The sequence below is a fragment of the Pygocentrus nattereri genome, chromosome 5 (genome assembly GCF_015220715.1).
Source record: "Pygocentrus nattereri isolate fPygNat1 chromosome 5, fPygNat1.pri, whole genome shotgun sequence".
Lineage (NCBI taxonomy): Eukaryota > Metazoa > Chordata > Actinopteri > Characiformes > Serrasalmidae > Pygocentrus > Pygocentrus nattereri.
In genome coordinates, this window is record NC_051215.1 from 1426941 (window position 1) to 1451940 (window position 25000).

At 43.7% G+C, this 25000-nt stretch overlaps 2 protein-coding genes across 4 annotated transcripts in view; one reads left to right on the plus strand and one right to left on the minus strand.

The window, feature by feature from the left end:
• Positions 1-4866, plus strand: part of tdrd9 (tudor domain containing 9) — a 38646-nt gene extending 33780 nt beyond the window's left edge. The window contains exons 31-35 of the mRNA XM_017720105.1: positions 10-106; positions 1156-1294; positions 1949-2067; positions 3434-3506; positions 4399-4866. Coding sequence (XP_017575594.1) covers positions 10-106; positions 1156-1294; positions 1949-2067; positions 3434-3506; positions 4399-4497 — 527 coding nt within the window. The 3' untranslated portion in view covers positions 4498-4866. The remainder of the gene's footprint in view (positions 1-9; positions 107-1155; positions 1295-1948; positions 2068-3433; positions 3507-4398) is intronic.
• Positions 4867-5616: 750 nt separating this feature from the next.
• rtn1a (reticulon 1a) overlaps positions 5617-25000 on the minus strand; it is a 58407-nt gene continuing 39023 nt past the window's right edge. Inside the window, exons 1-7 of one of the 3 annotated variants that reach the window (XM_037538417.1) lie at positions 20611-20643; positions 10984-11191; positions 9308-9446; positions 8093-8162; positions 7190-7236; positions 6909-6967; positions 6483-6565 (exon numbers count right to left, since the gene is read on the minus strand). In XM_037538417.1, the coding sequence (XP_037394314.1) occupies positions 6523-6565; positions 6909-6967; positions 7190-7236; positions 8093-8162; positions 9308-9446; positions 10984-11191; positions 20611-20623 (579 nt within the window). In that variant the 5' untranslated portion in view covers positions 20624-20643 and the 3' untranslated portion in view covers positions 6483-6522. Of the gene's footprint in view, positions 6566-6908; positions 6968-7189; positions 7237-8092; positions 8163-9307; positions 9447-10983; positions 11192-20610; positions 20644-25000 lie in introns of those variants that run through there. The other 2 variants (XM_017720103.2, XM_017720104.2) reach the window with 2 other exon arrangements.

A 25000-nucleotide genomic window follows, 5' to 3' on the forward strand; every position in this document is an offset into this window, starting at 1 on the left:
TGTGTGCAGGTTCGTGTATTCTGCTTAAAGAAACAACACTGATGCCTCTCATCCACGGCCTGCCCGCCCTCATCACCATGCTCTTCACCCCCATCATGGAGTTGCGGTAACAGGCAGTCCAGCTCTTTCACTTACGCTGCTGCGGTTTTTGCCGTAATCTGAAAATTTCTCTTGATCTTTACGTTGTAAATTTCATAATGAATGGACCGAAAAGGTCTGGTTCCATTGTCTTACATTAAAAGTAAAGTCCATTAAAGCAGCGATATCCGTTCTGGGATTATATTGCAGTTCTCTTACAGTCCATTACAAACACATTACTGAACGAGTGCTGACCGGAGTCACCCTGTTGCTGGTTTTAAGATTAAGAGACCCTTATTAGTCCCACAACGGGGAAATTTCACCTCCGCATTTAACCCAGTGACACACCACATACACACTAGTGAACACACACACACTAGGGGGCAGTGAGCACACTTGCCCGGAGCGGTGGGCAGCCCTATCCACGGCGCCCGGGGAGCAGTTGGGGGTTAGGTGTCTTGCTCAAGGACACCTCAGTCATGGACTGTCGGCTCTGGGGTTCGAACCGGCGACCTTCCGGTCATGAGGCTGGTTCCCTGACCTCCAGCCCACGACTGCCCTTTAGTTGAATATGCTGATTGGCCAAGAAGCTCCCAACACACAAAAACACTTGATTGTTTTGAGGGTCCATTTACATATTTATCCTTCTGCTTTATCAGTATTGAGAGAAATTGTTACAAGTTCTCTGATTGTTTTTATTAATGTACTGCTTCGCTGCATGAATAGTGCTGGGCAACATGGGCAAATCATTGTCTGTATGATTCAGTATTATTCGGGTACGTCTTGACTGATGAACCTACATTTGGGGTGGCAAGTTATATTTTTACAATTATCTGTATAAGAATGTTATAAGGAACACAGCGCCACCTAGTGTATTGAAATAGCAGCCGTTCAGAAGATGGAAGCCTTTGCTGGCAGCAGCTTAAAGAACGAAACAACAATTTTTTGGAAAATGCTTTCTTGCATTTTCAGCGTTGGGGAAATGTTTGAATCTTAATGGGATTTATTGCTGAGGATTTTATCACTTGGGCCTTGTATCCGCACCGCTCACGTGCGTCTGTGTGTTCGGTTCTGCAGTACTGATGAAGAGAGAACCTGCTTTTCTGGTGCTTTGTGCGGTCTAGGAACAAACTCCAACTCCCAGGAGGCCGTGCTGCCAGAGCATGACATTGAGCTCGCCTTTGACGTGAAGTTTGATGTTGAGGACATCACAGAGGTATCTTCCACACTTCCTTATTCTGTTATCAGCAGTCATTTTCCAGAAGTGCGCTCTGCAGGAACAGCAGAACCCTTCTTGGTGCCTTTTGTTTTAGTGAACTATTCATAACAGGTTCTCGGTCATGGGGAAGAACCATTTAAGCATGGTTCTTTGTTACCATTGCTTTTACCTTTTAAAGAACCCCAGAAGTGCCTTCATTTTTGCCACATGGCTAAAAACATTCACAGCAGTCTTAAATGAAAATGTTTATAGATGACATCCACTCACTGGCCACTTTATTAGAAACACCCACCTTGTGCTTCCACTCACTGGCCACTTTATTAGAAACCCCCACCTTGTGCTTCCACTCACTGGCCACTTTATTAGAAACACCCACCTTGTGCTTCCACTCACTGGCCACTTTATTAGAAACACCCACCTTGTGCTTCCACTCACTCACACCTCCAGACGGGTTTGAGGAGGGCGTGTGGTGAGTGGGTGGCGGGTTTGAGGAGGGCGTGTGGCGGGTTGGACATGCTGTTAGCACCATGCCGATGGGTTTACATCACTTGTTTACTACATTAGCCTCATAACCACAGAAGCAAGCCTGGTTTTACAGTGTATGGTGTGTGTGTGTGTGTGTGTGTGTGTGTGTGTGTGTGTGTTGTATAGATAAATGCACTGAGAGAAGCGATGAACAGGTTGGCGTGTGATGGTCTGAATGGCATCAGATATCTGTGTCCGGAGCGGATCAGCTCTCTGCAGGACGACGCTCGGGATCGACTCGTCAGGTACTGACTGCTGACCGCGGCAAACTAACACAGACTGAACGATGAGGCCAGAAACACTGGATCAGTTCAGATCCTTCAGAACACAATTCAGACCCTGATTCACTGAGAATAACGCCATAGAAGTGTCTTGTCGGTGTCGCTGAGGACTGAATTTCCTGAATGTAAAGGCTGTAAAAGTTTAAAACGTCCAATTAAAGGAATTATAATTAATAAGCAGCAACAACATGGGTGTTTAAACTGCGCCCCCTTTAATGTGGCTCAGAGGAATTATCATTCTCCATAACGTTCATATTCCATAAGCTCCATTCAGAAGCTGGGCGTCGTGTGAGGCTGTAGCTCTTCTCTCCAGTCTAATAGACGGTGATGTCATTTTAAACCCTTATAATAAAAGAAGCTGAACTTTGTTTTTCTACTGAAAGTCGACCCGTTTTTCCCCAAATCTGGGCTCTAAACTATAAACAGACGGCGTCTCTTCAGTGATCTGCTCTGGAAACATCACTTTTAGAGAACAACACAGAGAGCGGCGCAGATTTTTGGCTCTCAGCAGTGAATTGTGAGCGTGTGGTGAAATGTGGAGATCATAAAACACATGTTCTGTTAATCTGAGGGGCTTTCATGATAAATAAATGCAGATTTTTATTTTATTCATGTGATTTGTTTATGTAAATTCAGATGGAAAAACCGACATGTACCCTGGAGAATAGAAATTTCCTCTTAAACCCACTTCCACAGTTCTGATGAAGATTCTGACATTCACTGTTTTCCTATCTGGGGTTAGAATCTCCACTCACGAGCTTAACGGTGAGAACAGTTCTGCGCTTTAAGGTCACGACATGAATCCAACGACTTTTTCTAAGGATCTTTCTCAAAAGCACGTTTAAGAAGAAGCCTAGGACGCTGTTGGAGAATGAGGCCCACAGCTTTTGGCCAAAACATGGAATAAAAAACAAACTTGCCATTAACCTGCTCGTGTATACAGTGGCTCTCATTTATGCATCTGTTATTCATTTCAACCTTAAACCACATCTGTTCTGTCTTGCATACGGACTTCCTCCATCCTAAACTATTATAGCTCATGTCAGTTCATCTGTGCTGTGATTGTGTCTCTGTTGTTATGCATGTTGTTTCTCATGAGTCTTAGAAAAGTGCCATATTAATGTTTAATTATTATTATTATTATTATTATTATTATGATGCAGAGCTCTGAGATCACCGCTGAGGACTGGATTATTTCCGCATGCTCTGTAATCTCAGATTGGATGAAGGAATATAAATAAGCTAAATATTCATATTCTCATATTAAGCTGCCTGGTTTAGAGCCTCTTTCTGCAGGTGATGGTGTTGCTGACTGTGTTTTGTTCTTCAGGCTGTTCTGTAAAACTCCCTCGAGAGAAGATCGCACTCCTGTTTATTACATCAAACCGAAGAGATGGAATCAGGTACCACACTTTCACATTTCTGCTTTCTTTCTTCTGGAAGTTCTCGTTTCAGGCGGCGCTGCTTCTTCTAAAGCAGCTCACTCAAGGGTTCCAGCTCAAAGCAAAAACAGCCTCATCTCAGTTTCAGTGGTTTGCTGACGATGATCTGAGGAAGACGAGTTGGAGCAGTTATTAAAGGAATTAACTTTGTCATGAAGTAAAAGATCCCCTGCGTCTGCGTCTCAGCGCTGCTGACCGCCGTTACGTTGAACGCAGCTCGTGCTGTAAAGCTGCAGCTTCAGCCGCTTTCAGAGGAACAGTTTTCACTCTCTCCCTCAAAATGACCAGCGGCTGAGAGAGCGAGAGCGAGAGCTCAGATGTTCGTTCACTGGAGCCGGTGGTTCCGCCTTAAATGCTGCCCGAGCTGCCAGACTGTAACTACTGCACCATTTAAGGTGGAACGGGAAAGTTTGAGCGAGGAGACTTTGTAGTGTTTGACAGCTTCTCGCTACAGATTAAACGTATCAGGAAACCAGCCGAGTGCTTATAAACGCAAGTAAGGAGACGTCTACGGTGGCGATACGGACCCTGACGACTCGGCGCCGCCCCACACAACCCACCAACAACCCCCCACCCCCCCGCCTGGATCAGCGCATCTTTAGCTTTTTACCGCTTTTTTTTTAATCGCTCTGTAGACGTTCGCTGGCGTTACTGTGCTCTGATAGCTGTGAGGGAATTTCTCCACTAGTCATTTATATCTTTATTTAGTTTGGACGCCCACAGGTTAATAACTGTCTGTAAGGCAACAGCAGAACTCGTTTAACCAGCGATTATGAGCTTCCGTTTCTTTTCAAAAGGGCCTGTTGTTTATATTGTGTGTGTGTGTGTGTGTGTGTGTGTGTGTGTGTGTTAGGTTGACCCGTCCCAGCAGATGGAGGTCGTCCAGAAGGATAACGACAGAACTAAAGGGGTTCTGTTCCAGTTGCACCCTGTAACACTTCTGAATATGTGAGCGCTTCCGTTGCCATGGTTACTCGTGCTGTTTATTTCTTTGTTACGGTGTAATTGTGTAGTTAAGGGCATTGAACTCCGCAGCCCAAGTGTTCTGATTGGAGGTTTGCAGAACTGATTAGGTTTATTTTTATGACGTCACTTTATGTTCCTCTGTAGTTACCGCCCCCGCCACTAGACGGCAGTGTTTACGTTATTTAATAAATAAGTGACCTTATAACCCGTTTTGTTCTTTCATTCAAACTCAAACTCTGCAGTTATTAACCAGCAGCAGTGATGATGTCTTCAGCTCGTATTACTACCCTTCATTATTGAATAAACTGTAACATGATCAGAAGCTGAGGTACAATAAAAACCCAGTAGTCACAGATTTTCTGATTACTCATTAATTTATTACCCCTAGGAAACTAATTGTTTAAATCCAGTATTGATATTTAGAGTCTTTTGATGAGGGTTTTAAGAAATCCACCTTTTTTTTATTTTTTTTTATTTGCATAAGACGTAAACAGAGAGATGCAGGGTGATTTGGTGTGAAGCGGTTCAGACGTCTTTATGGTGGTGATGGGAACCAGGCGTCTCCATGACTACAACACAGATATAGACACTTTATTTACCATCCAGAACCACCAGAGAACCTACACGAGGCTTCTGAGCTTATATGGAATGTTGATGATGGAAAACAGTGGAAAATCTGGAATAATGAGTTTTCTTTGGGGACCATTTTGCCGCACAGCGCCCTGCATGTCTCCCTCCACCATGAATGGAGTTGAAGTTCTCTAAACTCTCATAAAACAGCGTCTCAGTCATCAGGCAGTGAATTCAGAACCAGTTCATGTAGGAACTTTCTGTAGGAGCTTTTAGAGGGACGTCTGGTTCCTATCACCACCACTGTGAGGAGCTTTTAGAGGGACGTCTGGTTCCCATCACCTCCACTGTGAACGGCTCTGACTCGGTCAGTTTATCTAGAACCGAGCGTTTCACACTAAACTGCTCAGAACTGCTCCGTTTTCAAAATTTCTGCATAAATAAACGTTTGAGAAGCAAAGCTGGTGGAGTTTCCCTTTGAGAGAGCGCTGGTGGAGAGCATTGACAGAGTCTGTAACAAAGACGCCACACCATGTTTTACATTACAGGACATTTATTTTTCTCATTCGTCAATTAAATACATAAGTGCAAATAGTTAGAGTCCCATCGACTTTGAAAGAACTACACTGAACGTAATACAAAGTTGGACAAGTTTTAGTCTGCTGGATCGTTCCGAGCCTCGGAGCTAAACCTAAAGCGCTTCGGCCTGTGTAGACTTCTTCCCTAGTTTTACAAAAGCAAAAAATTACACTTACGACATTTAGTGAACACGCCTTCAAATTATTCTTGTGCTTTAAAACACAGAGGATAAAACAGAGAAAGAGAGAAAAGAAAATCGATCCACAGTTTGACTGGATATATTAATATGTATGCATGTATGTATATACACACCAAGAGTGGAGCGCTCTAACAGTGCGGTGGAGACTTTAAGCAGTTAGTTCAGATGACTAGACCGGCATGATGCTTTGTTTCGTGGGTGCGCCACGTTTTTTTTTTTTGTTTTTGTTTTTTTTTTTTCTCTTCTTTTTACCGTCGGAAAGAAGCGCCGCAAAACGAAGAGCGGAAAGAAAAGAGTGGTAGAGAGAGAGAGAGAGAGAGAGAGCGAATATTTACCTACTCAAGACTGGACTTCATGCATTTTAATCAGAAGCGATGAAAGAGAAAAGCAGTTCATGACCTTCAGTTCTATCTATAGCTTTAACCCCCCCCCAATAATCGTGATCAGCTCTAGTGAGTTAGCGTGTTAGCCGCCGTAGCTACTCGTGCCGGGGGTTACAGTGATTTTACAACAGTGAGGTTTTTCCACGTGTGCCACTATTTGTGAGCTTTTCTGGTTTATTTTTACGCAGGTGGTATTTTGGCCCTTGGGGTCCTTCAGTGCTGGGATTAGTTGTAGTTTTACTGGCTTGTCGTGTTTTCACTGGCGGTGGATGGGAGGAGTTTACTCATCCTTCCTTTTGGCCCCAGGAACCTTCTCCCTTATCCTGCAGATACACAATGAGCTCAGTCTTACACACATGCACTCGGTTCACGGACAGAAAACATGGAATTTGTAGAACTGCATGAGTTAAATGGTGTGGCCTGACCGATATATCAGCTGGCCGATTGTATTGGCCGATATAGCGAGAGCGAGTGGTCAGATCGCCCCCTGCTGTTTGCGTTCAAAACTAATAAACTAAATAAATACTCGCATGCACATTTTGGGCCCAGTCCCATTTCACCCCTTATGTCTCTGGTCGCACCCTGACCCACATTCCGTACTGAAAGTGCTTTTTGGATTTCGTTCATGGAAGAATTTCAGATTTCTTGTTTTTAAGAAGGACTTACTTTGCCATTATGGTGTTCACTTGGGTTCTCACCAGCCCCAGATACTGATCTATCTGCGTCTGAGGAGAGAGGGAGGGAGGGAGGGAGGGAGACGCATCACCATGACAGTCTTTTATTAAGGAAAAGTTTTCCGTAATATAGACCCTTTTAAAATAACGATGCACAGCCTTTCTAGACAGAACAGCCAGTCTTTCAACTCCTTTAAACACTCAATCAAAACAGTGTGTAACATAAACATGTTTAGAAATAGAAATGCAAGCAGGAGGGCACTGAGCTCATACCTGATACTTCTCATAGACCACAGGCATGGAGAACATGGACACCACAGCTGCAGAGAAGTGAGAGAAAGTGATGAGTCAGAAGCATTTTTCATTTCATCACAACGTGTACTAGGTCGTGACGGCCTAGCGGAGAACATCGTGGCCGTGCTGGTTAATCATCGACCGCTGCTGTAGTGAAATGCGGTCTGCGTGGCTGATACGTTAACTCAGTCACGGTCAAACGTTTGGACACCTACTCATTGAGGATCTTTTAAGAATTTATGCATAATTATACAGTTAAGATGTAAGCAGTCATTCAGAGCGGTTCTCTGTTCTAGATAAACTTTGAGTCAGAGCTGTTCACAGTGGTGGTGATGGGAACCAGACGTCCCTCTAAAAGCTCCTCACAGAAAGTTCCTACATGAGCTGGTTCTGAATTCACTGCCTGATGACTGAGACGCTGTTTTATGAGAGTTTAGAGAACTTCAACTCCATTCATGGTGGAGGGAGACATGCAGGGCGCTGTGCGGCAAAATAGTCCCCAAAGAAAACTCATTATTCCAGATTTTCCACTGTTTTCCATCATCAGCATTCCATATAAGCTCAGAAGACTCGTGTAGGTTCTCTGGTGGTTCTGGATGGTAAATAAAGTGTCTATATCTGTGTTGTAGTCATGGCGACGCCTGGTTCCCATCACCACCACTGTAAAGACGTCTGAGCCTCTAAGTTTTTGAAACTCAGGTAGTGTGTCTAGCGGTCAGAAGTTTGAACCCACCTGACTGAATGTCGTCTACAACCTTAAAAAGTATCGACTGCAGCTGGAGCACAATTACATTACATAGCAGAGCACTGTAGTAGCCTGGGAGGTGTAATGGCCCATGATGCAGTGTAGTGGTCCAGTCAGTGTAATGTGCGATTTCTCACCCAGGATGAGCAGAGTCAGGCCGTTAAAGAGGGCGCCTACGTATGTCAGCAGCCACATCAGCACTGCAAACTACACACACACACACACACACACACACACACACACAGAGAAACTCTTTTAAGGCATTTCATCCACCACACATTCCCTAATCCATCCCCACAGTTATGCCTGGCAAAAACATCCAAAGCATGTTTTTATCGTTATTATTATTATTTATTTTTTCCATTAAAACACATGGAGAAACATTTTAAAATGCATATCTCTAATCTATATAGAATGTAATGCACTTTATTTCCTAAATGCATTATTTAATCATTCATTTGTGCCTTTATATTTAAGGGTGTAGGACATGGTGGCGCAGTAGAGCCTCCACACTTCTCTCTAGGACAGGGGTCGCAACCTAAATTTTCAGAAGCGCCTTTGTGTCCTTTCTACAGAAATCAGACCACCTTGGCAGCCACAGCACTTTATGGTCATCTTGGCTCTAAAGGTGTCTGTGTGCTGATGTGCTCGTATAGGATAAAACGTACTATAAACAATATGCAGACTTTGAGCTGCAACTTAAAGCAGAGCAGCTACAGCCGCTTTTCTCGCATCTCCAGCAGGAAACTTCCACAAAAGTAGATCAGTTTCTAGTAAAACGTCTTTCAATGTTTGACTATTTATAAGGCTGAAGTCGCTTCTCATTCGCCAGCTTTTCCCGTTCCACCTTAAATGGTGCCTGAAGTGCCAGAATGTAACCGCTGCACCAGTTAAGGTGGAACGGGACAATTAGAACGAGAATCTGACTTCAGCTTTGTGACGGTGTTTGTTTCTCGCTGCAGATTAATCGTGTGAGGAAACCAGCTGGAGTGACTATAAACACTAAAGTCAATTAATCTCCAAATGATCGATGTCCGTCTTAAATCTCTCTCTTTGCCGTTTCGTAGCTACTAGCTGGGCGAGACTGTTGTCTGTGTTGCTATGGTGACCAGCCGTCTGCGCTGATCTTCAGGGTTAAAGGGTGAATCAGCAGTTCTACATTTAACTCCAGCGTTTAAGACCATTTACTGTTAAACTGTGTTGAAGGATCAGCAGAGCTTTATTTTACTGTAGAGGAGGATTATTTTATTACTACCTGCTGATCTGATTCAGCTGTGGAGCAGTAGAAGGGCTGCATGTTGCCGACCCCTGACCTAGGGTTACTATAAGCTGCTGACTCTGACTTTTCTCACCTTTATGGAGTCGACCAGGTCCTGAACCAGAAAGAGTCTGCGCAGCTCCTTCATCATGTGGTTTACATACAGCTGCACTTTCTCCACATACTTACTGATCTGATCCGGAGACAGAGCAATCTCCACCTCCAGATAGGCCCTGAGGGGGAGACCACGTCAGTCAGCGTCAGTCATCATCCGGCAGGCTCTGTTAGCACTCATCACTTTCAGCACGCTTTCAGCTGAACTGCTGCTTTCTCAGCAAAAACACTGCAAGGCTGAGGCTTTTTAAAGAGCCCATCTCACATCAGATCGGTCGGTTTTTACAGAATCGACTGACGTGGTACGTAAACATGCTGAAGCTTATAAATGTTCACTTCCGTCCGTCTGTGGAAACTAAACTGCAGCCTATTTTGAGTTCATCGTTTAATTTTTTCATGGTGTTGCATCCACCACATTTACATATATCCACCTGTTCAGCCTGTATTCGTTTAGCTCCACCCATTCAGGCCAGTGTTATAAGGAGTGTTTCAGCCTGTTTTTTGAATGAGGCCAAATACAGCGCAGCCAATCAGATCAGAGCTCATTTACATAACTTATAAAGGCACAGAAACAAGAACAGCCTGTTTAATTATAAGGGATGAAGAGATGTTAGAAAATGGGCATGTAAAAATGAATTATGACCGCATTAACATAATTGGACCTCAAATTATGAGGAAAATAGCGTATGGACTCTAACGCATTAATCATAAGCGGCTCTTAAAATGGTTTAAAAAAAACAGAAATTCAGATGCACAGACTTCCTCCCTTCAACCTAAACACAGCTGATGGTGGTGTGTGTTGCGCTGGTCTGAGTGGATCAGAGAAAGCAGTGGTGCTGGACTGTACTGTATAGTGCAGCTATACAGTAAGTGGAGCTGAATGAGTGTAGAAACGAGGAGGTGGTCAGAACGTTACTGACCGGTGTAAAGGCATATGGTTTATAATATTGCCATATATATGCAACATTTGTGCCAACGTCATTTAAATTGGCCATTTTTTAAAATATGGGGCTATTTATCAGCATAGACAGTGCACATGTATGTATTTAATATGTATGATGGAAAACATCCATAAATGGATGGATGGCATATATTACTCATATAAACTACTTTTGTGTTATATAATTTATTTATTTATTTTTTAATGCTTCTGGTTTGTCTCAGGCATATATGCGTGATCCATGCATCAGACATACAGTATATGATCCATATATTATACGTGTGTGTGTGTGTGTGTGTGTGTGTGTGTGTGTGTGTGTATCAATGACTTGATACTTTGATACACTAAATATGTGCACCTATATTTTGGGCCTTTATGTACAGAGCTTCAGATTATCCTACACGCTTAAAAAAAAGTTCTTTAAGGGTTCTTTACTAAAGAAAATGGTTCTATATAGAATCTTGAACACTCAAAGAACCCTTTGCATGCATAAACGGTTGTTTGCATTGTGAAAGGGTTCTTCAGGTTGATGGATAATGTGGTTCCAATAGCACCAAGAAGAACCCTTTTCTCCAGCAAACTGAAGAACGCTTTTGCCATGCAGAGAACCCCTTCATCATGCAAAGGGTTCTTTTGAGAGTTCGTGGTTCTATATAGAACCATTTTCTTAGCTAAAGAACCATCGTTGTAACACACAAACACACAGTGATGCTCACTTGAAGGGGTGTCCCTCGTCGGTCTTCTGCACAGCCTGCAGCACCGATTTATACACTCTGAAGCTGATGGTGGCCGAGAGCGTGGCCAGAGCGAGGTAGGCCACCACGCTGACCACGCTAAACTGAGTTAGCGAGAACAGCAGCAGCAGCACGCTGCTGAAGACCAGGCCGGACTGCCTCACGTCCCGCCAGTGCAGCAGGTCCACCACTGCAAATCAGAAACAGAACCACAATCACATTCTGGGTTTATTTGAGTGTACAAGGTATTTTTTTTGGGCAGGCAAACGTTTGAACACCTTTGGTCAGTTTACATTTTGTTGATTTTATAAGAGCAGAGGTCACTAACAGGCGGACCACGGTCCGAGTCCGAACCCAGACGCTGTCCTACACGGACCGGGACGTATAACCGATAAACTGTGGAGAATTATTTAATTTTGATGGGGTGGTCCTGTTTTAATGGGCGTAGCTTTTCTAGACTTTATGGCTTTAGCGGCTGGCGACTAAGACCAATCACATGTGCTGTAAATATCACGTGACGCTACTCAGCCAACCAGATCTGTGCATTACGATGAGCTCTGAGACTGGAGTGAGTGACGCCACACAGGGGAGGGACGAGGAGAGAAACAGCAGTCAGAGAAGAAAGTGAGTCAGAGGGAAGTTATTCCACATGACGTGATCTAAAAAGAGGAAACTGACAGTAAATGTTTTTGAATTCTGACCGAACTGGACTTTATTTGATCTGATGTTCAGTAAATGTTGCTGAAATCTGACCGAACTGGACTTTATTTGATCTGATGTTCAGTAAATGTTGGTGAAATCTGACCGAACTGGACTTTATTTGATCTGATGTTCAGTAAATGTTGGTGAAATCTGACCGAACTGGACTTTATTTGATCTGATGTTCAGTAAATGTTGTTGAAATCTGACCGAACTGGACTTTATTTGATCTGATGTTCAGTAAATGCTGGTGAAATCTGACCGAACTGGACTTTATTTGATCTGATGTTCAGTAAATGTTGGTGAAATCTGACTGAACTGGACTTTATTTGATCTGATGTTCAGTAAATGTTGGTGAAATCTGACCGAACTGGACTTTATTTGATCTGATGTTCAGTAAATGCTGGTGAAATCTGACCGAACTGGACTTTATTTGATCTGATGTTATCAGCCGATTTGGTCCGACTCTGAAGACGAGACGACGCTAAATTCCCAAACTGTCGTCGCCACTGAGCAGCTTTTCAGTCGGCAGCTGTGACAGAAGAACAGCTGAACAACCTGGAATCAGCCAGAAATGAACCCAACACCATTCGCCAAACTAAACGGGCTGTAAGAAGCTTCACAGACCGGCTGGAACAAAACAACATTAATACTGATCTGGACAAACTGACCAAACTGAGCTGAACCTGATATTGGCTCAGTTTTACGGCTCAGTCTGATTTGGTCCGACTCTGAAGATCAGACACGTCTGGCGAATGGTGTTGGGTTCATTTCTGGCTGATTCCAGGTTGTTCAGCTGTTCTTCCGTCACAGCTGCCGACTGAAAAGCTGCTCAGTGGTGACGCCAGTTTGGGAATTTAGTGTAAGGAGCTGGAGAACGAACTGCCGGCTGAGCAGCGAGTGGGCGGAGCTCGTTACTCTGACGTAGCAACGAGCTGCTCGTTAAGGAGCTCTAATTAGGAGGAAGGAGCTGAACATTAAAACATATTAAAGCCGCGTTCACGGCCAGTTTATTCATTTCTTACTGTATTTATTTAACTGCTGTATTAAAGCAGTAGAGCACTCGAGGAGTGAGTTATCACCCATAACATCACGGCTGGGATGATCTACGGCCACCAGATCACAGCCGGGATGGTATTCCGCGATAACGCCCTCCCTCTCGGGATCTACTGCTTAAATAAGATGCAGCAGTTCCGTTTATGAACTGCTGTGCAGGGCAGAACATTCAGTGGAACCGTGATTCTCTCCATCATGAGTTCAGCGCGTGATCCACACAGAACCGCACGGTTCCAGCTAAGCTTTAAACGTTTCTAATCAGTTTCACACAAGCTCGAAGCCAGTCTCCTCCTTTGTTCCTCCTCCGTTATTCCAGAAAATACTCCCAACAGGTACCGTCCAACTGAAGAACCAGAGAGGATAAAAACGGGGGGGCAAATTTTAAAGTGAGAAGCGCCGACGTGGAAGAGAACGACATTATAAAAAAACATTATTTTGTGTCAACACAGCTGTGCAGAAGATGCCGAGGAGTGACCGACGCATGAAACTCTAGCATGACGACTCCAAACAGACACACTAGAACGAGAGCTTCAGGAACACACGCTAGCATGAAAGCTCAGAAGACGAACGCTGTCATGAAGAAAACCCGACAGCCCCAACGTGAAATGCCAGCATGAAGCCTCCCCTGACAAACGCATGAAGGCACCGCAGAAGAACCAAGAATTTAATGAAGCGAATGTGGGTCACTCTACAGAAACGCCCAGTTTTCTGGCCCTAGCGTTTACAGATACATCACACTTGGGGGGGAAAAACATGTTCGGGTTACGATTCTGTTACGTTTCAACATAAAACAAGTTATTTTAACAATTAATGAGCCGTCACTTTGGCAATATTTGCTTTTTAAATGAATCAGTATAGAATTCCCAGCAGCACAGAAGAGCTGGTCCCCTCAGCCTGAGGTCCTAATCTGAGGTTAAAAAAAACATTTTTCTGCAATTTTAACTACAATAATCCAGACATGACGATGAAATATATGATTTAAATGACCAAAAAACAAAAGCCAAATAAATAAATAAACATAAAATATATAATGAAAGTCCTCAGGAGTCGCGTCGCTGGTGTTACCACTTTAAAAAGTCTCTTATTTTGATATAAAAGTCACACCGATGACGTCACTCGACCTCCTTTGACCTGTTTTCTGAGGATCTATGGAGAAAAGCTCATGGTGAGTCCACTGCGTCTCTCAGTTCTCAGAGATCTTCTCATTCAGCTCATGATCTCATACGAAGCTTCTAGCTGACGTCACCGGTGTGACCGACTTTATTCTGAGGTCACTGTGAAAAAATAGAAACACAAACGGATTAAATTCCATATTTTAGTGGACGTTCCCTGATGGACAGCGTGTGGTTTGATGCTCTGCAGCTGTTAAATGTGTAAAATGCATTGATCATTAAAAACGTGTTTCCTTTATTATGTTCAATGCCAATGAGGATCGGTTACACCAGTGACCCCTGTGGGGAGACGGGAAAGTGGACATTTCTTCAGAGTGACCGTCTCAGTCAAAGGTACATTTCGTTTCAGTCTTGCTTTGTGGCTGATCTCTCTCAGCTGACCGCAGTGCATGTTTCTGAGCAGCGCGCAGTGTTGAACTCGGCACACGATGATTCCTACATGGACAAATTGATAGTGGGGCAGATTAATTGGTCATTTCACACCCTGAGTGTCCTCATCTTGACTGGTGCAGCCTTCGCCTTCAGGTTCCTGCCAGTTCTACGGTCTCTGGTCAGTTGGCAGGCTACTTTGTTCAAAGTCCTTATGAGAAAGTCTGTCCACTCAGTTATTCCCAGTCATACAAGAGCAGAGTCTTCTCTTTTAGAAGACCTAAAAACTCGACACTGACGGCCAAACTGGTTTCAAAAACTAATATTTTCCCATATTGGAAAAAAATATGGACATATATTTGAAATACGTGTCAAACACAATGCAGCTGATGCTGAAATACATTCCAAACACTAAAACATGCAGTACTGAGTGAGAGTTTTAGGCGTCTGAGCGAATGTTTAACCAGCTGACCTCAGCAGGGAGTTTATCACAATATAAAGAATAAAGTCGTATTCATAATTCAAATAAACAGAAAAACTATAAACAGTAACAAGAATTTCTCGGGTCCATACTTTTCCTGGACACCTTCACAGCCGCCACAGAGACTCGTTAATATCATCAATTACATCATGAGCTCAATTTACTGAGCACTGATTGGTCAAACCAGGAGCTGCTTTATAACTACATATAATACTGGGCTTCCTCGAGGAGCGGCTTGGAGATGGGTCAACAAACACAAACATCCAGAAAATCACTGTTTATTTTATATATATATATACAAACACTATTTATTTATTATCATTATTCATTAATATTCTATAAGTTTTGTTTATTCTAATATTAACACTTTTCTCAGCAAATAAACACAAACTACACAAATAAATAGATTTTGAAAATGAGTCTTGGGGGCCTCAGACCTTCACACAGTGCTGTATTACACAATATATTCCCATATTAACTAAATATATTTTAAAATGCATTTATTTTAAAATGTACCATACAAAAATAAATATGTAAATATATTTATCAAATACATTTAGAAATGTATGAAAATACTGTCTGATGCCTTTTCAAATGGGTTTGTATCTTCGTTTTAGTTCTGGGTTGTAGGTATTGATTCTCTGAGAAAATTGATTTGATATCTCAGCTTCTCAGTTCATTCAGTTTATGTATATTTAGTTCTGTAATGTTCTGTAATGCAAGGAAATGCATTTTAAAATATATTTAACAATTAATGTTTGGCCAATTTCATATATTGCAGAAATATATTTGGTAAATACGTTTAGAATAAAATCTTCCCATATGGATTTATAGTGTTTAGCTCAAATAATGCACAAGAAACTTTTGGTTTGTTAGGAAATCCTCCCTATCCACGGTGCCCAGGGAGCAACTGGGGGTTAGGCGTCAAGGACACTCAAGGACACCTCAGTCACGGACTGGGGATTGAACCGGCAACCTTCCGGTCACAGGGCCAGTTCCCCCACCTCCAGCCCACGACTGCCCCTCCTATGCCACTTGTACAGATCTTTCACACCCATGGCTTTAGCAGCAAGCTGACTGGCTCTTTCTATTGAAGGGCGGGACGTTCCCTGTAAACAGACGCCGCGTTGAGCATTATGAGTTTTCCCACTCATATTCCAAACAGTGACTGGTCTCCTCCTCCTTTATAATTCTTCTGGCCATGATCAGTTTTAGCTTGATTGTTAATGTGTTTTAATGTAAACGATGGTTCTTCAAGGGTTCTTTAATAGACACTGGGCCTCATTCATCAACCGTTCTTAAGAAGAAATGTCTTCGTAAAAACACACGTACGCAGTTTTGACGAAGATTCTGGCACCAGTGTTCTCTTATCTGGGGTTTGTTCTTAGGTAAGAGCAGAATCTACACACACTCAAGAGCCCAACGGTGAGAACAGTTCTGCGCTTTAGAACATCTGATGTAGAGGGACCTTTCTCAAGAACAAACTCAGGAAGATATTGGAGAATGAGGGCTCCAATGATTCCATGTAAAACCACGAACACTGAAAGAACCATCTGCATGCTTAACTGGTTCTTTGCATGGTAAAATGGTTCTGCCAAAAAGAACCATTGTCTCTACTAAAGAACCTTTGAAGAACCATCTTTTTAAGCGTGTAGGTCAACGCCTGTGCCGCTTTCTCTCTTGGTGGTTCCAGTTGGACCGTTCGCTTAATAAACCGTCCACAGCTGTAGGTTTAGACGAGCTGCGGTCGTAAGTGTGGTCAACGTTTCATTGTTAAAATACCGTCTGTGCAAATTTTAGGTTTAGACATTTTTACCACTGGTCACGTCCTCGTGTGTGAACACCTGGCTGTGTCCTACACTTCTACCTGCAGCTGTGCTTACGTTAGAAGCACCTGTCCACACACAAGCGGGGGGTTAATATCGAGTGCTGGTGGCCAGGACGCTGGCAGAAATAGCCACTTTATCAGGGGTTTTGAGATAAGGCCTCAAAGTGACCAGCTTAAAGAGCATGTTTACCAAGGATCTCCGCCAGAAATCAAGCTTGCACAGCACCTAGGGTTGCAAAATTCCAGGAATTTTCAAAGTTGGGAAATTTACCATGGGAATTAACAGGTAATAATGGGAATAAAATTTGCGCATCTTGCACATCTGGACACTAGACCTTCGGGATTAATAAAGTATCTATCTAAAATGGAAATAAAGTGATAAAGTGAGTAATAAAGTGGCTGGTGAGTTTATATGCTCTTAGCTATAGAAATGTACAAATACGAGGCAAAGCCAAACACAACAGCTGCTGCAGCCTTGAGGCCTGAATTTTGTACGTACTTTTGTCTATTTTTATACATAACAGTGTTGTCAGGAACCAGACCATCAAGTCTGAGATGACCTAACCACACATCCTGGTTTGGGCCACGATGAAGGCATGCAGTTAGCACCACACTAAGTGATGTGGTTAAAGCCAACAATGCTTGGAGTTAGCTCCATCAGTCTCCAGCACTAGCCTTGTAGTTCCAGCGCTAAGCCTGTCCAAAAGTAACTAGATGAGTGATTTAAGCTGCTTTAAGGTGGCCCATTGTTAGCAGCTTGTATAATCTCCATAGAAAAGCACTGTCTAATAGAATGGGACACTCTGGAGCAGCTGCACATGAGCCTAAGGTCTCCAGGCCCAATGCCAAGCGTGGGCTACTGGAGCTGTGGAGCAGTGGAAGTGCAGCGATGGAGCTCCATCCACTACCTTTGGGATGAGTTGGAGTGACCCAGAACTGAAACATCCAGCATCAGCACCTGACCTCAGTAATGCTCCATCAAATCCTCGCAACGATGTTCCAACGTCTAGTGTAAAGGGGAGGAGTCGAGGCTGTTACTGCAGCACAGACTCGCTATTAACACCTTAACTTCAGGAGAAACGCTGGCGTCTACAAACTGCCTGCTCTGTTCAGGTTGTCTGGGGTCGAGTGCTGTTCGCTGTAGTGTTCATATACTTCAGCCAAAAGAGCTTCATCCCGGAGCGTTCAGTGGAGTGATTAAACAGGCCTGAGCTCTCTCTCGGTCACAGCTTCAGTCCAGCTTTGGAGCTCTTTGAGAATGTGTACTAGACTGAGACTAAACCCAGGCTTAGCACTTACCGCCTGATGTAGCAGCTCAAAGGTTCAGCCGGATTTATTTAGCTACAGACTCTCACACGTTCAAGAAAAAAAAGAGTGCAGTGCTACCGAGGGGCGCATCGAGCGTCTGACGAAAGTGCTCTATCAGTAGGAGCTTAAAGCTAGTGGGAATGGGAATTCGTGATGTTTTCCCTTTCCGTACTGTGACGCATTTATGGGTGAGGCTCTGGGTTGGCTGGGTGTTTTCTCTGGTTTTACTGGTTAATATTATTTTGCCCCTTTTGCTCGGTGGATGATGGTGACCTCAAAGTTTAGTACATTTTGATGGAATGTTAAAGGAAAACTAGAATTTAGTCAAAACATTTGTTCTTGAATGTATCAAAAATGGTCATAATTCATTTTTACATGACCATTTTCTAAGGCTGTTATGTGCCTTTAAAGCCCTAAGATCTGTAAGATCTAAGATATGTAAATGAGCGCTGCTCTGATTGGTTGTCCTCCTTAAAATGTCAGTGTGAGTGGGCGGGGCTAAACCTGCTGATTGTAGGCCTACACCAAAAAGCACTGGAGAGGCTTTTTTAAAGCTTTTCTGCAGAGCCATAACACAATGGAACTGAATGAGTGAATGAGATGGTATTAAAATAATTAAAATGGTGATGGAACAAGTAATAGAATTATGTTATAATAATAACAGAACAAGTAATAGTCAAAGAGCTGGCCGAGAGGTTAAGGCGTTGGACTGCTAACCCCTTGCGCTCCTGCACACATGGGTATGAATCTCACCTTCGTTGAAAAGGGTTTCTTTGGGGTAGTTGTGGGCTGGAGGTCAGGGAACCAGCCTGATGACCAGAAGGTCGCCAGTTTGATCCCCTGAGCTGACAGGACATGATTGAAGTGCCCTTGAGCAAGACACCCAACCCCCAACTGCCCCCGGGCGCCGTGGATAGGGCGGCCCACTGGTAGATAAGGGTTGGTGTTAGTGTGTATGTGGGTGTTTCACTGCACAGATGGGTTAAATGCAGAGGTGGTCTTAGGCTGTGAGCTGGGAGATCATGAGTTCGATTGCTGGCGATGCCACAGCCATCCGTGTTTGGTAGTCTGAGACACCATAACTGTCATCACTGTCTTGGCGAGTAGGGTGGTCTTCCCTCTCCCCTCATCCCTCAGCCAACATAGGTGTCCTTCAGCAGATGTAACAAAATGAGCAGTTAGCGTTCTCCTTAAGAGCTCCAATGGTGTCACATTAGCGGCATTTTGAAAGGATGCAGTGGAGCTATGTGTGTCTCGGAGGAAGCTCGAGCTAGCCTTCCCGTCTTGGAAGCATGGTGTGATAGGTGGAGATCTAACCAGCGAGCAGGAACTGGCCACAAATAAACACTGACAGAAATATGTAGACAATGGAAGCCTAAATTGCCTGTACTTTTGCCTCATAGCTCCAGTGCGAAAGCCAAAGAAGCATGCCGTGTCTTGGCCGATGGACTAAATCTCGGTACAGGGGGAGGAAACCGTGCAAGTGTGATGTTTCACCAATCCTTCGCTCTAAATATGTTTGAATTGGCATGGTGCAGGTGCCCAGAAGGCTCCGAGCAGTGGACGGCTCTTGGTGTGGGTGGAAAAGCAACACTTTCCCTCTTTGTTCACTTTCCACACGACTCAGAAACGAAAGGATGGGTAGCGTGTTGCCATGAGAACCAACAAATCTCGACTGAATCATTCTGGTTGGTCGCTACGGAAACTGAGATCTTTCCGCAAGGGGTGATGGCTTCAGACAGGGTTATTACACCTGCAGCACAAGGACTGAAAAAGGGAGAAGAACGTATGCGCCGCTCTAGTCTCCTGAGTGGTTCTCCCTTTAGTCCCGCAGTGCTAAATTTAACCCAGCCGAGCGGAGAGGAGGGCAGGAATATCGGCCATTTCATATTTTTTGCTCTAAGCAAAGCCGCGGCTGCGTAGGACACCGGTTAGTGTTAACCGATCACAACCTGTTCACCTGGGGTTTTAATTCAGCTGCTGCAGAATAACACAGACCATCCCTCTTAACTCCCATCTCAGATTACTGTATACTAGTTTTAGCGGCTGACCAATTCCAGTTATACATTTTTTTTATATTGATCTCAAACGGCTCCCTGCTTCCTACGTAGTGCACTATGTAGGTCATGAACAGCTTCTACACCCAACCACTGCTCTATATGCATAATAGAAAGACTTTAACATTCAGTCAGTGTTCAGTATCCATCATTTAGTGCTCTGTTTGGGTGTAGAAGCCGTAGTTCCAGGAGCCACTTGAGATTCAGCCCTAGACTTTTGACATTCCTTAGTTAAAAAGCAGGGAACCTTTAACACCTTCAGCGTCCAGTGCCTCTAAATAGCCTTAATGTGGCTTAACCGGGCAGCAGCTGTTGTTGTGTACGTTTCCATCGCCTGTAAAGACACTGAGACTGCACCGGTAATGTACAGTAGCACCCTAAAAAATCATCAAGATCATCCTTGGGCAGCACAAACGGAGGTCAAATGTCAAACAGAAAACATTGCCAGTGCTCTAGGTGTCTTCTTTCACGGGACACGAGACCAAATTTGGGTTCCAACCACAGAAAGTGCTAATCCACAAGGGCTAAGCAGAGAATAACACACAGAACCATCACACGGAAACCTAAAGAGACACACTGAGACACTTTAAAGCCATAATAGTAAAAAGCTAAGCTAACACAAGAGAGAGGAACACTGACCTGCGCCTGCCATGACTGCGGAGAGAGAGAGAGAGAGAGGGAGAGAGAGAGAGGGTGAGAGAGAGAGAGAGAGAGAGAGAGAGAGAGAGAGAGAGAGAGAGAGAGAGAGAACGGATAAGCGAGCACACAAAAGGAAAGGGGGGGGGGGGGGTTGAGAGAGGGAGAGAGAGAGAGAGGGAGGGGGAGTGAATGCTGTCACACTGACATCTCCCACTAGCATTGGCCAGCTAATCACACACACACACACACACACACACACACACACACACACAGACAGGCTGTTAATACCGCTGGCTTTGTAGCAGCACACACACTGACAAAAGAACCCAGACTGAAAGCTAGACCCACACAATATGGACCAAAATACAACACTGCGATTATACATTGCATGGCCAAAAGTTTGCGGACACCACTCCTACTTACTGAGTTTAGGTGCTTCACGAACACCCATAGCTGACAGGTGTATAAAATCAAGCACATAGCCATGCAATCTCCATAGACAAACAGTGGCAGCAGAATGTGTCGTGCTGAGGAGATCAGTGACCTTCAATCAGTTTCTCCATTGCTAGATCTGCCCTAGACAATGGCTAGTGCTATTATTGTGAAATAGAAGTGAGGAGCAGCAAGAGCTCAACCGTGGAGCGGTAGGGTTTGCATGACTGAGCAGCTGCACACAAGCCTATGATCACTGTGCGCAAGGCCAAGCGTCGACTGCAGGGGTGTAAAGCGCCGCCACTGGACTCTGGATCAGTGCAAACGTGTTCTCTGGAGTGATGAATTCTCTATCTGTCAGTCTGATGAATCTGGGTTTGGTGGATACCACCTACTGGAATGCATAGTGTGAACAGTAAAGTTTGGTGGAGGAGGGATAATGATATGGGGCTGTTTTTCAGGGTTTGGGCCTTTAAGTTTCAGTAAAGGGTGATGTTAATGCTACTAATTCTGAGCACCAGTAATCTCTTTCAGAAAGCATCGCATTCCATGATGTGGTTATTATGAACAACAACCAAAAATATTGTTGCCAATAAGGGGTGTTAATGACTTGCTACACTTTTCACTGTTATTATTAGGGTCTAAGGACTCAATGTAAAGCTGCAATGTAGGAAAAAAATAGGTAACAGGTCAATGCGTAGACTCAAGCTACGTAGTATTGAAGCCAGTGTGGAAAAGGATCCGCAACTGTTAGCTTGATGCTAACACATAAAGGAAAATCTCATTATGCGCTAGCAGAAATTAGCATTCTTGTTATGCATTTTTGAATAAAAAAAGCCTCTACTAAAGTGAAAGTTTCCACATTAATTGAATGCTTGTGATTATTACATGAACAATTAAAAAATGTTTTATGTTATTGTTTAATGATTTTAATGTTACTGAAACTATTATAAATGTTGCACAACTATACTGCTGTTTAAAATGACTGCTACAACATATATTTATGACTATATATACACAATATCATGACAATAACACAAACTGTGATACAAGGTTATGAGACAAAAAAAAATCATACTGGCAAATGCCTGTGTGAGTGTGTGTGTGTGTGTGTGTGTGTGTTTGTGTTTGAGAGAGAGATGGTGGATAGGGTGGTGATAGTTGCCATGGATACAGTGCTCCAGTTCCTCTCTTTTGCACTTGCGCATGCGCGCACACACACATACACACAGACACACTCACATACACACACACACACACATACACAGACACACACTCAAACACACATTTCTTGAGAGGAAGAAAAAAGCACATGTGACACAAAAGAGACTCTGCTCTGAGACTGTAATGCCCTTCATCTACGCGCACACACACACACACACACACACACACACACACACACACACACACACACACACTGACTCATGTGAACAAGGCCTTGGGCCACATTTAAAATAGCATGGTAGCATGTTTGGGGGTAGTGATTGTATGTTTGTGTGTATGTGTGTGTGTGTGTGTGTGTGTTTGTTTGCGTTTGTGTGCGTGTGTGTGTGTGTGTGTGTGTGTGTGTGTGTGTGTGTGTGTGTGTGTTTGCATGTGTGTGTTTGTTTGCGTTTGTGTGCGTGTGTGTTTGTTTGTGGGTGTGTGTGTGTGTGTGTGTGTGTGTGTGTGTGTGTGTGTGTGTGTGTGTGTGTGTGTGTGTGTGTGTGTGTGCAGTGTTGGTAGTGTAAATATAGACACACATCCCAGCATAGCAGCCATGCCAACGCATTTCCCAGCCTCCTCCTCTTCCTGAGTGAAAGGTTTTTGCCATGGAAAAAGCAAACATCACACCAAATTAAACCTGTGTTCCAGCCTTCCGGTGAAAACCATGACCATCGTGTTGTAAACATAGTAATTCTCCTCTTACTGTGGTGCTGCTCGTCTTCAGAGTGAGATTTTCCAGTGTAAAGACTAGAAAAAAAAACCTTCTGATGATGCATCTTGAAGGTGGGAGTCACTTCAGAAAAACTATAACCAGAGCCAGTTTATGAGGAGCCTGGCCTCTTCTTATTTCCCCCGTTATATCAAAAACAGGGCTGCTGAACAGCAGGGGGCGCCTGCGAGCGAGTCCTCAGTGAATGGGAGTGAATGGAGCTCAACGGCTAAAAACGAGAAGTTAAAATAGTTTCTAATCACTGAACCAGAACGTTCCTTTAGTTTTAGACAGCAGGAGGACGAGTTTCACTAAAACAGCAGAGAAAACTCACCTGTGTGTTTCCTTTATTCTACAGTAAACGGGTTTCAGGCAGCAGGAGGCGGGGCTTTACTGCTAGAGCGGGATGATTGACGGGCGAGCGGAGCAGCTCATTGGCTGTTCACGCTCTCTGACATCATGAACGTACAGGAGGCAGTGGTTTAAACTCCTATAACTCGAGATTAAAAGCTCTTAAATATAACAGCGGTGTTAAAATATTCTAAGCTGTTCCAGAAATGAAGGAATTCTTTTACAGTAAAATGTTTCAGCGTTTATAAACTATGATTTTGATAAAGCTCCATATCAACCCGCTCAGGAGCGCCCCCTAGTGTAAGACACTGCAGAGTGGGAATTCACCTCTCTACAGGTTCTGAGGTGTAACTGCTTTGGTGGTGGATTTCTGGGGCCTGTTTTGAAATAGCTTATTTTCATTGGCTGGTGAAGTCAGATAGCTAATGTTACTGCTAGGTATGTAATTGTAGTGTAACTGTAGATATGAGCTGTAGTTATATAAACTGCTAGCCATGAAACTGTAGAACTGATTCCTCAACCAGAGAGGACTTGTCAGATGAGGACCTGGTAGCTGGCTGTCTAGACTTCTCAGCTTGGTTTCTTATTCTGGCAGAAAGAAATGGTTAAAAATGGTTTCTGTGCTAAATAAAGATAAAACTCACAAAACTCACCAGTGAGGCTGCAGAACACCACAAATAACATTTTATATAATATATACACGTATCGTTGCTCTCAAAAAACCTTGTATCTCCATTTTTGTCATTTTTCAGTTTTTGACACAGTTTGAAAGCACCCCTGGTCCCATATATTTTATGTAAATTTTATGATGAATGGACCAACAGAAATGACCCAAAATTACTTAGAAAGACGTCTGGTTCCATTGACTTACATTAACAGTAAGGTGTGTTTTTTCCTTCTCCTGTAAAGTTGGCATTTTGGAGATACGAGGTTTTGATCCGACAACAGAGATATATATATATATATTGAATATATACATATATAAACTCTTGCCTTAGGCCTGAATGCCCCTATTAAGGAATAGTTTGGTAAAAAATGTCGCTTTTCCTATTTCGCCATAGTCAGTCAGCCAAGACATGCCTGTAGTTTATGCTATGCCAAATAAACAATAGCACATTAGCATAGCTACAGACAGTAGCAGCCACCTTGACATTGAACTGTATCCGTATTTACATCTGTTTACACATAACTGTCTGTTAGAGGTTTGAGGCGAGTGTGTAATGATGCAGACATGCAGTTAGCACCATGCTAACTAGTGTAGTATTACTAGGCATTACTTGTTAGCTAGGTTAGCCTTGTAGCTCCAGTGCTAACACACACACACACCCCTTCTAAGCCGCTTTTGCTGGAGCCTATCCCAGTATCATCGGGCAGACAGACAGACTGCACAGTTCTTTGGACTGTGGGGGGGGGGGACCAGAGGAAACCCACACAGACGCTGGCCGCCCAGCTGGGGAATCGAACCCAGACCCTACTTGCTGTGATGCGACCGCGCCACCCACCACGCCACCCACCACGCCACTGTGCCGCCCCACTGCTACAACTAAAGAAGCTAATTAACTGCAGACACCATAAGTGTCGTGGCTGATTTGGGCTGATGGGGGGAATTTTAGGGATCCTGGAATCTCACATACCCAGCATTTCAAACACACCCCCACATCTCCAGGGTCCAAGTCAAACCACGTGAACTGT